This window comes from Leucopleurus acutus (genome assembly GCF_964270905.1).
Source record: "Leucopleurus acutus genome assembly, chromosome: 7".
NCBI lineage: Eukaryota > Metazoa > Chordata > Mammalia > Artiodactyla > Delphinidae > Leucopleurus > Leucopleurus acutus.
The window spans coordinates 67,595,036-67,609,788 of NC_139150.1; the positions used below are offsets into that span (position 1 = coordinate 67,595,036).

The window sequence follows — 14,753 nt, forward strand, 5'->3', positions numbered from 1 at the left end:
AAGAAGGTTCAAGTTCAGTTTCCAACTCTGAACTCCAGGTTTTAAGTGCATTCTCAATTTAGCAAAATATATATTCCCACCCCTACAGAAGTAGGGGCAGGAGGAAAGACCATAGTGATAAAAGTGAGTAAAGGTGTTCGCAAACATTATTATTCTCAGAGACATTTCTCCGGTTGTGAAAGTTTATAAAAACCTATAGCAGGTGTTCTCAGAGCTAGTAGATATAGGTGAATGGCAAACAGGAACATCTGTCTGCCTGTTGATTCTCTGTGATGTGTGTAGATATGTCTACTTTTTTGTCACTGAAAAGAAAACCAAAAAGTCTTAATAGTTTAGCTTCACTTTTTGGTAATTTTACTTTTGACTGACTTTCAGTCTTATTTATTTTAGTAAAGGTGGGAAGACTCAACACATTTTGTTGAACAGCGGGGACTCATAAGAGATTCTGTAGGAGTTTTATGTCTGTACTAAGATGATGTAACATCAATTTTAAAATGTAATTGACACTCCTTTCTTGCAATTGGATAAATACAGAAAAGTATCTCAGGTTCATACTCAGAGGTCTCTTAATTATATATTATCCTTCTTACTTAATGCAGAGGTGATTCAACCTGACCCTGAAATTCCCTTATGGCTGATTCACTTTTATTTATAGAAAAAGAAGGTAAAAGTAATTATGAGGGAAGTTTGGGACCATGCTAAACAGTTTGCTCAGTATTCTGCTCTATTGAGTCCACTTCAGTATTTCTTCTGTTCTACTGAGTAATCAGCTGACTCTTGGAATGACAGGTATTATGCAACTGAAAATACTTTATTTAAAACTTATTAATTAAACTATCAGTTCAACTGTGGAGCCCCCATGCAGCGGCCACTAGGGAAACGTGTTAATCATATAAAGCTGGTTTTATTAAACTTGCTAAACAAGGGGAAGAAGCACCTTGACAGCCGGTAGTTTCTCAGATGGGGGAATTTAGGGAAGAAGACTTGTAGAGTTTGGGGCTGTAGTTAATCACAGGGTTATTTCAGGACAGAAGCTAGTAAATGAGGTCTAGTTGGAGAATGGTAGGATTTGTAAACTGGGCAAGTTGTGGTCTTGCCTTTGGAACATAAGTTCATGAATAATTAATGTTAAGTTTGTTTGTGTTCTTATCTTGGAACACATCGTCTGAAAGGAGATGGGGTTAAACATTTGAGTTCAGATAGTTTGTGTTGCATCATACAATTTACCTGTTCCGTGATTTATAGCATAGGTTTGCATATTGTGAGTTTTATTTTATTTCTTACAACAAACAACTATCACAACAAAGTGTAACACACACTTATTGACTGGTTTAATGATCTTTAAATTTTTTTCAGACAGTATTCAAAATCACTTAAGCCTTGCTGGGTACACATGTATACTTTATTTATTTAAAGAATAAATAAAATTTATTCTTTTCCTTTAGTATTACATTTTATTCACTCTGAGAACATATATGATACTAACAATAAAATGCCTTTCAGAATTTATATTGTTTTTTGTTTCTGTTTTTGTTTTTTGCGGTGTGCGGGCCTCTCACCGTTGTGGCCTCTCTCGTTGCGGAGCACAGGCTCCGGACGCGCAGGCTCAGCGGCCATAGGCTCTCGGGCCCAGCCGCTCTGCGGCGTGTGGGATCCTCCCGGACCAGGGCACGAACCCGCGTCCCCTGCACCGGCAGACGAACTCTCAACCACTGTGCCACCAGGGAAGCCCGAGAATTTATATTGTATTTTGAGCTAGTTTAATTTCAACTGAAATAAGTAATTGTTTACACCCATTTTGCCTAGGAAGAATTAATGCTTTCTGAAATATTAAAGGCTTATATGCTACTTAATAGTAACACTGAAATTTGAGGAAAGAGTCAGGATTTCATTTTATAAAATAGCATAATGTTATTCTCACAATGTTTATTTAAATGTAAATAGATTTTCAGAGGAAGAAACCTTGTAAAAGAGAACTCTTAAAAGTGATAATGTAGTAATCAGGAACTGCTAAAAGGCTACATGAAAATTCATTATTTAAGATAAAAAATTTTAATGAAAGGCTTCCCTGTCATTAATATCCATCCTTGTAGATGGATATTCTACAATCTTCCATAATAAATCCTAATCTGAATGCATGTACAATAAAATAGACCTACTTATCAAACAGCTTCTCCGAGGGATAGGTGATATTTGTCTTTTTAAAATTAAATCATATTTATTTTCACTATAGTTTATCATTTATTAGATAATAGCCATGGTTAGTTATGGTTTTACATTTTAAAATTCCATTTATAAAATATACATGTAGGGCTTCCCTGGTGGCGCAGTGGTTCAGAGTCCGCCTGCCGATGCAGGGGACACGGGTTCGTGCCCCGGTCCGGGAAGATCCCACATGCCGCGGAGCGGCTGGGCCCGTGAGCCATGGCCGCTGAGCCTGCGCATCCGGAGCCTGTGCTCCGCAACGGGAGAGGCCACGGCAGCGAGAGGCCCGCGTACAGCAAAATATATATATATATATATTTATATATATATACACACACACACACACACACACACACACACACACACACACACACACACATATGTAAAACATTCTTGTTTTCTGCTGGTCTCATACAGTGTGATTTCAAATTCAGAGACTTTCCTAATTCTCCAACAACACTTTCTCTTCACTGGCTTCATTAAATAATCACAATAATAGCTACCATGTACTGTCTTCCTTGTGCCAGTATATGGCCAACAGAAGCTCATGAAATTCTGACTATGACCTTGAGAGCTGAGTATTATCATTGCCTCTGTTCTAAACACAAGGCAACGTAGGCCCATAGAGACCCACCATATTGCATCCAACTCCCATCTGAGGAGGGAGTCCAAGACATTCAGCCATGCTGCCTGAAGCCAAAGAAATTCAGGTGTAAATGCTGTTTTCTCTCTTTTGGTCTCCCTGTTTAATTCTGGATACTGTGTAGCCTAAGTATACTGCTTTAGAAAAAAACTCACAAACAACCCCACAAAAAATTTTGAACGAAATCATCATAACTTTTTGCTCCTAGTTGCTAAAATAACACTTTGTCATAGCTTTTGGTATCAGAACTGAAAATGACAGTGATACTTTTAACTAACCCTGTGACTATACTCAGTTCTACTTAAATTACAAGGAAACAAAAATATTACAATGTGGAGGCACTCCACGGACAAATAAACATCTTTGAGAAAATATATTTCAGGGTGGTTACTTTCCCAACTAGTATCCGTCAGATCTATTTCAAGCTGGTTTCTTTCCCATTTCACTTCTATCAGAAAATATATTTCAAGGTGATGACTTTTCTCAAATCTGTCCCTTCTGAGGGCCAAATAATCATATAACCTTTCAGATACTATGGGAGGGTCCATCTGTAACGACAGAACATTTGCTTTGTTTCCTAAGACCTGGAGCACATAGCTGCTCTAGTGTTCTGTTTGAGGCTGTTCTCCTAACCTGTGCTTCTCCCTTCCCTCTTTTTCTTCTCCAGGACTGCCCACCAGAAGCAGGTGATTTCCGAGCGCAGCAGTGCTCAGCTCATAATGATGTCAAGCACCACGGCCAGTTTTATGAATGGCTTCCTGTGTCTAACGACCCCGACAACCCATGTTCCCTCAAGTGCCAGGCCAAAGGAACAGCCCTAGTGGTTGAACTTGCACCTAAAGTCTTAGATGGGACTCGCTGCTACACAGAATCTTTGGATATGTGCATCAGCGGTTTGTGCCAAGTAAGTGCTGGCTTCTTTTCACTCTATTTTTCCAGAGGGTTTTGTGTCAGTAGCTTTTGCGTAGTCCTGCTATCTGAATCAGTGTTACTTTTTCTAGAGTTTACAAACGATGACCCATTTGAAAATTGAGGTTCAGCTTCTGTTAAAGCTACAAGAGCTGTATTATGTGTTAAGGAAACGTGGACTAGAGTTTCTTCTTCCTTTGAGTCTCACTTCAATAGAGAAGAACCAAAATTCTTCAACATTGTGTATCACTTTTGTACTAGACTCTGAAATGACCTCTACCTTGGTTGTCCCTGAAATAATGTGGGATGTGTGTGTGTGTTTATCTGTATTCAGAGGCATCAACTTTCGTTTACTTAGAGCTTCAGAATCGCTCAGGTGAGACTGGCTCTAAAATCCGCACGTACACTGTACGAGAACTTGTTGCTTCTCTATCGTGACTACAGTCATGCTGAAAATTTAGACAAATTGTAGGAAAAGGCATGGCAGTGTCAACTAGGTCGAATTCAGCCAGGTAAATCTTTAACAGGGAGAGCAAAGAGATTTGATTTCTGGTATCAGTTTTTCAATGTCTACTTTAGGTGGGGAGTGAGTAAGGTGAGGGAGAGTTAATATGTTTGCCATCTTGAGTTCAAAGTCTAGGCTTTGGATTAGGATGACCAGCCTAGTTTTTGGAACAAGCAGTTGCTACCGTTTCCTGTGTGCTATACTTGACGATTATACATTTAAATTTCACGTAGTAGACAATTTGAGAATCTTTGCCTCTCCCAAGAAGACATTGGCTGAAATGTTTCTCTCTTCAGAATTTCTGATATCACAACTAGCCATATAAGAATAAACCTAAAATGTCTTTCAGTAATTTGTTGTTTCAAATTCACATGTTTATTTAAAAGCTAAATCTGTTTTCAGATGTGAAAGGAATAGTTGTAGTGTGAATGACTGCAAGAGGTATGAGACGTCCTACGAGGTTCTGTGTAGATGAGAGAGAGACAGACATACTAAACCTTCATGCGGTCTAGAGTCATGGGACAAATAAGCTGTGACAAGTCCAGGCACTTCTTGGGTAGGAGGATGGAGTGATGTTTACATATCAGTAACTATTTTACTATTTTAAAGCTAGGAAAGGCCTAAGAGGTGATCTAATCAACATCCTAAAAAGCAGTATATTTGAACCGTTTGTGATACTTGGTATTTGCTTCCTTCTCTAGAACTCTCAGTGGTGTTGAGATGTAATTATGGAATCTACAAAAGCTATGGGAATGACAGAGAATTGTAAAGCAAATATATACAGAAAGGGACTATGTTGTAGGGAATGGCAAATAAACATAATAATAATTTCTTATGTATGTGTAGTGTTTGAACGAAGAAAGACAGGGGCTTCCCTGGTGGCGCAGTGGTTGAGAGTCCGCCTGCCGATGCAGGGGACACGGGTTCGTGCCCCAGTCCGGGAAGATCCCACATGCCACGGAGCGGCTGGGCCCGTGAGCCATGGCTGCTGAGCCTGCGCGTCGGGAGCCTGTGCTCCGCCACGGGAGAGGCCACAACAGTGAGAGGCCCATGTACCGCAAAAAAAAAAAAAAAAAAAAAAAAGATTTCCATTTTGTAAATGAGAAAAAACCAGGGATCAGAAAAGTTGTGTGATTTTCTGAAAGTTATATGGTTGGTCATGGAAGAAATGGGATTAAATTTCAGGTTCCCTGATATCTAGTCCAGAGTCGTGGGTACTATATTATACTGATGAATGAACCAAAATAAACAAGATTGGCCTGCAAATTAGGTTTCATTTGTTTCTGCTGCATGGGAATTCAATGTGGCCTCTTTTTTTCCTAAACTAACCCCGCCAAATGGCTTCATGTAACTTGGCAACTGAAGCAAGAATAATCATGCCTCCTCAACTTAGATTCTTATAAGTGTGACCTGTTAGATTTGGGGACAAATGTAAATTAGAGAATATCTGAATAGAATGGTGACGTACATAGAAATTGTAATTAGTTATTATTCTTTTCTTTATTTATTTGTCTTGTTAGAGGCAGTAGTAAGGTAAAGGGATGGAAGAGTTCAGATTGCATTTAGATTCTAACAAGTAGTTTGGCCAGAGAGCAGGATACCCCCCAGGTACTCAGTAAGGAGAGAGAGAGGTATTTTGGGAGAAAATCATGGTGTCTTGAAATGGCAGACAAGACCATGATCCGCAGTGGGTGGCCAAGAAAGAGTTTTAGTGGAGAATAGACATAACCCTAGCTCTGCTTTAGAAAGATGAATATAGCTGCAGTTACAGGATGCTTGAAGTGGAGTGAGGACCACTTTCAGGACCCTGGAGGCAAAGAGACCAGCTGAAAAGGAGGCTCTTAGAGCAGCCAAAGTGAGGAGAAGCATGAACCTTGGGCCAGGCCAGTGACAGCGGGAACAGAAAGGAAACAATGTCTAAAACCAAGAAGGAGTTTTCATTTTGACTATAACCAGAGCAGGGGAATAGTTGTTAAAAAAAAAAAAAAATCAAATCACTCATGCTCAGGGAATCAAAAACGACCACTTAATATGAATTTGTAAGTGATATCATTTTTAGATCCTTGCTACCATTACCATAATGGCCTTTTTTTATGATTAAAAACTACTTGCTTTTTAAAAAGGAGGGAAGGAGCTGAAAGAGAGCAATGTGAGAGAAAGACAGCAAGGTGAGAGAGGAATATGATAGAAGTTTTCCCAAATGGATAACAATTCTAAAGGTTTACTTGGCTTTGCCAATAATACGTTTGACATTATCAAAACAGTTAAAAAATTTTTCTTATCCACAAAAAAATGATAGCGGAATAACGATGGAATACTTAAATGCAGTATATACTTTTTCAGAAGAACAAGAGTGAGGTTAGTCAACAAAAGAAAAGCACTCACTGCTACCCTGAAAGAGTAGACATACGTAAATTCCATCCTACTTAGAAAAAAGTTCCTTTATTTAGGTTGCATCTGTATATCGGTGATTAGCATTTGTGGTCTTTGGTAAGAAACATTAAGAAGTCATATGTTCATAATCTTAAAAACACTGTCAAAAATCTTAATGCTAGCTTAAATGTACAGTTTTTATAAAGAGCTTCTCCTGGCTTCCTGAAAAAAGTCATCTCCTCTGCCCCATTTTCCCTTCTCTTCCGTTTCTACCCCATTTGGGGGGAATTCTCAGCTCTTTTACTGGCTTCATTGTTGTCTTATTATCACTTTTTGTTGGTAAGCTGCTTCAAATAATTTTGATGCTAGACAGATATAAATTATAAACTGTAGAGAAGCAAATGTCTAGCTTTGGATATAGTCTTACCTTGACAGAAAATGGCAGCGTAACTAAGAGATTTGTCATTTTTAAATACCAGTTATTTCAGTTATGCCTGTTTAATACTCAACTAAAATCCACTTCCTCAAAACCATCTGAGGCTTTAACTCTTAAATAAAATTATGGAGACTTTGACTTTTAGAGTCAAAAGGTACCTTAGCAATTTACAAATATAACTATTTCACAGAGGAGGGAACTGGGACCTGCAGACAGTTCCAAAAGTCGTAAATGAGGGGGTTATCTGTCGTGAATTTGCTTCAGGAAAATTCTAGGATCATTGCTACTTATAAGAGATACCTTATTCGGTAATATTGGGCATCGTATTAAGCAGTATATTCACTGTAATCGTAGTAGTAATAATAATAAAATATCCTCCATTTTTTAGTAACTACCATATCTAGGCACTTTACGTATATTTTTTAAAATATTTACAACTCTGCATATTAGGTGGCATTATCCTCATTTCACAGATGAAGGACTGAGGCTCAGGTATATTATAGGACTCGCTCAGAAGTACCCAGCTCTGACTCCAAAGCCCTTATTCTTCCTGGTGAGGCTAGCTGGACAGAGGCAGTGTGATGTTGAGTACTGGTCCCCAAACTTGACTGCCCTCCACAATCCCTTGGAGAGCTCTTAAAAGGTACGACCCTTAGGCCCATCCTCCAGAAATTCAGGTTTATCCATTTGATGTGTTTCAAACACTCTCCCTATGACCCTAGTGTTTGGCCAGATTTATGAAGCACTCGCCAATTAGAAAGCAGATAGCATTTAAAGTCACAAGATACAGATTACAATCTGGATTTTCTTTAGTGATCTGTGTAATCTTGATCAAGTTGCTTACCCTTCCTGAATTCTGTTTTTACTCTGCAAAATAAGATTATCTTGCAGACTGCAGAGCACCAAGTGAGATAATTCATATGAAATGCTTAATAAACTGTCAAGTGCTGTGGAAAAGTAGAGTACCCTGAACATTTTGAATTGCAAAATATATTAATGTAGTGGTTCCCTGTGTGGAACTTCATAACGCTGTAACAATTCAAAAAAGTTTATAGAATGAGATAAAGTAACCTACTTCTTATTCTGCTAAGAACATTCAAAAAGAAAAGGAGACCTTCTATCATGTACTTTCACCATCGTTTCATAAATGAAGTTTTAATAACAAGAAAGCAACAAGAACCTGATTTCAGAATGAAGGACAAACCTTTAAATTGAATATTGTTTGCCTTTTGAGAAAGTTACTACCCTGTACTTATTTTTCATTCTTTCTCCAGAGCACAGAAATTGTTACTAAGAGTGAAAGCACTACCTTTGAGATCATCTAGTCCAGCCCTGAGAAATATTGCTGTGCTAGGTTATGCGATTTTCCCAGGATCTTCCAGCTAGTTAATGGCAGACTAGAGGTCAGAGAATGTCACTGTTTATCAGCATTTTTTAACTATGCGCCCTGTGTTATTTCTTCAGCCTCTCCCACAGGCCAAAACCTTGTCCAGCTTTAATTCTGTCATTTACACATGGAGACAATAGGTTTAGTGAATGTCTTTTCAAACCACATCCTCCCCTTGACATCCCCACTAGAATCTGAGCATTGTCCCCAAGAGGTAGCTGTGTTGATGTGTCTCCCCACCTTACATCTCAGACTGAGAGACGCTGGGATTTTTATTTGCTCTAGATCATTCTAGATGAAGTTGGGGATAAAGCAGAGCCAGGAAGGCAATTTGTCATCCATGAAGAGTTAAGAGCGAAGGCTCTGGAGTCATAATGCCTGGGTTTGAATCTAAGCTCCACCACTCATTAATGTATGACTTTGAGCAAGTTCTTGAGGCTCAGTTTCCTTATCTGCAAAATGAGGATAATATCTGGAAACACCTGATAGGATTGCCGTGAGGGTTAAGTGATCAACTGCAATGAAGTGCTTACTATGAGCTGGATCAGTACTAGCTTGTGGTAGGAGTAGTCCTCAAATTATTTCTTTGACTTTTCCCTCTTTATGGCCTTTTTTGAACACATGGTTTAAAGTGGTTATACATGCTAAAGGGGATCCTGACTTGCCAGCGAATGAACAGACCTTCTGTTAATTTCCTATTGCACCGTTCTTTGCTAATAGCTCCATGCTGCACCATTATCAACTCCTGATCCAGGGCAGTGAATTGCGTCCTGTACAGAGTTAATGAGCCATTGCAAATAGGATCAGCTCTATTAGTGCCGCTGTTATTCATTTATTTTCATTATCCAAATTACCCCATTTATATTTGTTATAAAGCACAAAGCCTGTTTCTGTTTTAAATATAAAAAAAGAGTAGCATAAATTTACAGATAGAACATGTGCTGCTGTTAAAAATAATTTTGAGGTTATTTTGAAGTCAAATACAGAAAAGTGTGTTTTATTTTCATAATTAATGAAATTCATTGGTTGTTACCTAACATACATACATCAAAAGACAAAGTGCAATTATAAGCCGGCTCTTTTTTAATGAATCTGCATATTTATAGTACTGCACAGTGCTGTGTCAGAAAACAAGGCGTTTCGAAAATGAAAAGGTGAATTCCTTTCCAGTAATGCCTTATATAATGTTGCTGTAAAATGAATAATACAATAAAGAAATAAGCAATAAATTGGATCATGGAGTTTTGAGGTTTATACTGTGGTGACACTAAAATGAACCACAGCTCTAACAAAGAAATTCTTTACGTTTTTAATAATTCCTATGGTGAGTAGTTTGAAATGAATGGAATGCTTATTTCTCCATCTCTGTCTGTGACCTAAGTCACTACTATCAAATGTCTACCAGGTATTCTAAAGGTAGTGATGTCAGAAACATGGACTTGGCGGTTTTTCCCTCTGTGTTTTGTAATCTAATTCCACGTGGAAGCATGGCGTTGCTTCAGAGATTTAATGCATCATCTTTCTTTTTCTCCCCTTTGCGTGACACAGTAAAGATGAAATGAACGGCTTTACTGCCTACTAGTTGAATTTTAACAAATTACTTAGTTTCTGAACATTGTTTATCTGCTCTCCCGATAATCTGGTGGGTACTGAGTTGACAGAGTTAAATATCATCCCTCAGGAATGGTACCTTTGTAGGGCTATTGTGAAAAATTCAGTTTGTTCGTTTGTTTAATATTTACTTAAGAATTAGCAGTGTGCTAATACATACATGAATGGACAGGAAAAAAACACAGTCCCTGCCCTCCCTGAACTGACACTCTAAGGGGAGATGGGCCAAGTGTAAAGGAAAGTATACTATTACCCCTATACTCTATTCACCTAACTGTGAACAGGAGTTTACAGTGAAAACAAGAGTTTCCTTTCTAAAATACAGATCTGACTTTATTTCTTATCTGCTTGAATCATTTCAATTGCATTCTATCACCATCAGGATAAAGAAAGCCCAAATTTCTTTACATGGTAGCTCTCTTTACTGGGTGGCTTGAAACAAGAGAAAGTTGTTCTCCCACGATTCTAGAGACTAAAAGTCCAAAATCAATGTATCGTCAGAGTGATGCTTCCTCTGAGGCTCTGAGTATAATCTCTCTTTGCCTCTCCATAACTTCTAGTGGTGGCTGTCAATCTATGCCTACATCTTCACGTGGCCTCCTCCCCTCTGGGTCTGTGTATGTCTCTGTCTTTACATGGCATTTTTCTCCCGACGTCCCTGTTTTCTCTTCTTATAAGGACACCAGTGATATTGGCTTCTGGCCAGTTCTAATTGAGTATGACCTCATCTTTTTTTTTTTTTTAATTTATTTATTTTGGGCTGCATTGGGTCTTCATTGCTACACACAGGCTTTCTTGAGTTGCGTCGAGCAGGAGCTACTCTTCGTCGTAGAGTGTGGGCTTCTCATTGTGGTGGCTTCTCTTGTTGCAGAGCACAGGCTCTAGGAGCACAGACTTCAGTAGTTGTGGCACGCGGGCTCAGTAGTTGTGGCTCTAGAGCACAGGCTCAGTAGTTGTGGTGCATGGGCTTAGCTGCTCCGTGGCATGTGGGATATTCCCGAACCAGGGCTCAAATCTGCCTGCCAATGCTCGTGTCCCCTGCATTTGGCAGGCAGATTCTTAACCACTGTGCCACCAGGGAAGCCCGAGTATGACCTCATCTTAACTTGATTATATCTGCAAAGATCTATTTCCAAATAAGATCACACTCACAGGCACTGGGGGTTATAACTTCAACATATCTTTTTGGGGGGACACACTGAAACCCACACTAGCACACATCCCAGTTTATTTGTACATAGTACATTTTCATATATGCATATACATACATACATACATGTACATATATACATATAATTTTGAAGAGTTTGTAGGAGCCAGAGTGGGAGAAATTTAGACTGTCATAAGTAGAAGGAATATCTGACCAAACATGGAATCAAGAAATGCTCAGAGGAAGAGATAGTTGGAAAGACCTAACTAGCGCCTAGAATTGAAGGAGGGTGAAGAAACAAAGGGCTAGAGAGGGTGTCAGGACCTGTGTCATGAGGAGCTACATAAGCTATATTAAGAAGCTTGGGGTTTGTAATATTGAGAGACAAAGAGTGCCAGTGAAGTAATTCAAGCAGATGCCAGATAAAGTGAGACATGTATTTTAGGAAGAGTGCTCTATCTGCATTGAGGGCAATGGATTAGAAAGGACCCAAAATTGGTAGTGGGAATAAAAGGGGCGATTTCAGAACAAATCAGGAGATAGAGTCCCTGGACTTGGCGACTGGTGAAATATAATAGGAGAGAAAAATTGAGAGTTGAAGACAATGCTCTGGTTTCTAGTTTGAGCAAAGCATGTTGCTGCCGTTCACCGGGGTGTAGAACATAAGAGAAGGGCCAGGCGTTGGTTTGGGGCAGGTCGAGGGATGAGGAGATACTGTATGTATAGCACACTGTCTGCCATGTGATTGTCACTCAGTGAAGTCATATCCTTTCTTCCTCCCTCTTACGTCTTCTTAAGTGAATGGTGTGATTCCATCAAGTTGGTATGGTCACTGTCCTGTTTATGTATGGTTAAAAATTTATCAGGTTAACCTTTTCTGTGATCACATGCTAGTTAGTTAACAAGTCAACTTAAGCATTTGTCACTTTTAGGAAAAACTGAAGTCAGATGACTGTAGTTCCTTAAGGTATCCTCTCTATTTGAATAGCTAAGAGATAGAGAAAGTGACACTCCGGAGGGATTCATTCATCTCAAACTATCTCCTTCCTGCCACCCCAGTTGGGTCCTTTATTTATTCATGTATCATCTCTGCTCCTGGAAAGAATTTCTTTGCCATATGAGAATTTTTTTCATCTTGACATTCAATTTGTGGGACAGAAACCCTTCTTTTGAAAAATTTTATAATAACTTTATTTTTTGTGCTCTTTTGTTGTTTTTTAAATAAGCACTTTTACAGGTTTATTGTTTAACATACGTCACACACACAAACACACAGATACATAAACGCTTCTTTCTATAGCTTTCACAGAAAAACTTTTTGAAAGTTATATCTATTTAATTTTTCCTTTGAAATTCAGTGTGCACTGGGAAAGACAAAATCACGGATTTTGTTTTCCCAGCGAGATTCAGTGAAGTAGATGAAGGCAGTGTGAATCTCATTTAGAAAAAACTTTCAAATGTTGTTATTTTTCGTGCTGTATAGTTTGCAGAGTGCACCACGCGTATCACCATGTGCTTCTTGTACCAATTTGGGGGAATAGCTTTATTATTTCCATCTTATAAATGAGGAGATTTAGGCTCATAGAAGGTCATACAACTAGAAAAAGGCAAAGCTACGATTCAAATCCTATTATTTCTATTATATGTCACCTTTCCTCTGAGAAGATATTTTAATAACGAAGCAGAGTACCAGTAAGCACACATCTTTGTTAATAGGGGTATGAGTGTGTGTAGCTGAGTCAGGGACCTCTGGCCTCAGAATTCTGTGTTCCGTTCAGTGAAAGTTCCACCAAGATCTGGCAGCTTTCTTGGTTCATCCTATGATGTTTTGTCTCATGAATGAGTCTTTGGGACACTTGTTTGTAGAAATAATGAATATGCTAAATTTTACCAAATTATCTTTAATATTGTCTCAGCACTGTTAGTAACTAAAAAGTTTGGATTTCCCCAAATTACCCTCACTTCTTCTACTAACGTCAAGCTCAGGGCTCCTCAAGACGACTCTCGGGTTTGATAATTCACTAGGACAGAGAGAACTCACTGAGAGCTGAGTGGTACTGTTGTACTCAGTTACAGTTTATTACAGCAAAAGGATACTGATTAAAATCAGCCAGGGAAAGAGGTACATACAGCAGGTTCAGAAGAGTTCAAGTGCAGACCTTCCAGTTGTCCTCTCCTGGAAGAGTGGTGTGGATAGCACCTACCTCTCCCAGCAATAGTGTGTGACAATATGTACGGAACCCGGAAAACTCACCCAAGCCTTGGTAGCCACAGTTTTTATTGAGGCTCCATCACATAGACTTGGTTGAGCATCCGCATGGCTGACCTTCGTCTCTAGCCCCTCCAGAGGCTGAGCTGATACCATGAGGCCCAAAGCCCTCATCGTCAATCACATTGTTAACCTGGACTCTCTGGCATGGCCCAAGGCCCCAGACAAGCAAAGATACTCTTACTGGTCAGTGACAAGAGTTTAGAAATTGCCTCCCAGGAACCAAGGGCAAAGGCCAGACCTCTCCTTGAGCAAAGTATATCCCTTACCACACAGTACCTTTTTGAAGCTATTTATTCATTCAGTTAATATTTAATGCTTACTATTGGGCATTAGGCTATCCCCTGGGGTATGTAGCAGTGAATAGGACTCAAGCCCTCCCCTCAAGGAGTCCATAGCCTCAGTTTTAGTAGCTAAAGAAAAAATAGTGCCCAATTTTTCCCTCATTTACTGTCTCTAACTTTGGAGAATCACCTTATTACCTACGAGAAGATTCCATGAGAATTACAACATTCACACCAACTAGCCGTTCTTTTTGTGTGGGTATGACTCTTGACTCTTGTTGCAGAAAGGTGCAGCTGCTTTGGAAGACAGCCTGGCAGCTCCTCAAAATGTTAAACATAGAGTTACTGTGTGAACCAGCAATTCCACTCCTAGGTATATACCTAAGAGAAATGAAAGCATATGTCCACCAAAAAAACCATAGTCAGATGTTTATAGCAGCAGTATTCATAATAGCCAAAAAGCAGAAACAACCCAAATGTGGATCAACTAATGAATGGATAAATGAAATGTGGTCTAATCATACTATGGAATATTATTCCACAATAAAAACGAATGAAGTACTGATACATGCTATAACATAAATGAACCTGCAAAACATTATGCTAAGTGAGATGAGCCAGTCACGAAAGGTTGCATATTCTATAATTCCGTTTATATGAAATGTCCGGGATAGGCAAATCCGTAGAAACAAAAAGTGAATTAGTGGTCGCCTAGAGCTGGGGCTTGGAGTAGAATGGGGTGAGAGGGTGACTGCTGACGGGCACGGGGTTTCTTTTGGAAGTGATGAAAACATGCTAAACAGATTTTGGTGATGTTTTCACAATTCTGTGAACATATTAAAACCATTGAATTCTGTACTTCGAACGGGTGAATTTTAGGGTATGTGAATTATCTCTCAAAAAAAAAGGTGTTTTTAAAATGTAGTATAAAGATTCAAAAGTCTGTACGCTAAATCTAAAGGTTGTGTTAGCTGTGAGTGA

General features: G+C 39.1%; 1 protein-coding gene across 2 annotated transcripts in view; it reads left to right on the top strand.

Moving 5' to 3' along the window:
- The window catches only part of ADAMTSL1 (ADAMTS like 1), a gene marked incomplete at both ends in the record, with an annotated part of 462,446 nt that overhangs the window by 98,407 nt on the left and 349,286 nt on the right, over positions 1–14,753 (top strand). For both annotated transcript variants that reach the window (XM_082843595.1, XM_082843596.1), the window contains one exon: positions 3,516–3,752. In XM_082843595.1, the coding sequence (XP_082699721.1) occupies positions 3,516–3,752 (237 nt within the window). The remainder of the gene's footprint in view (positions 1–3,515; positions 3,753–14,753) is intronic.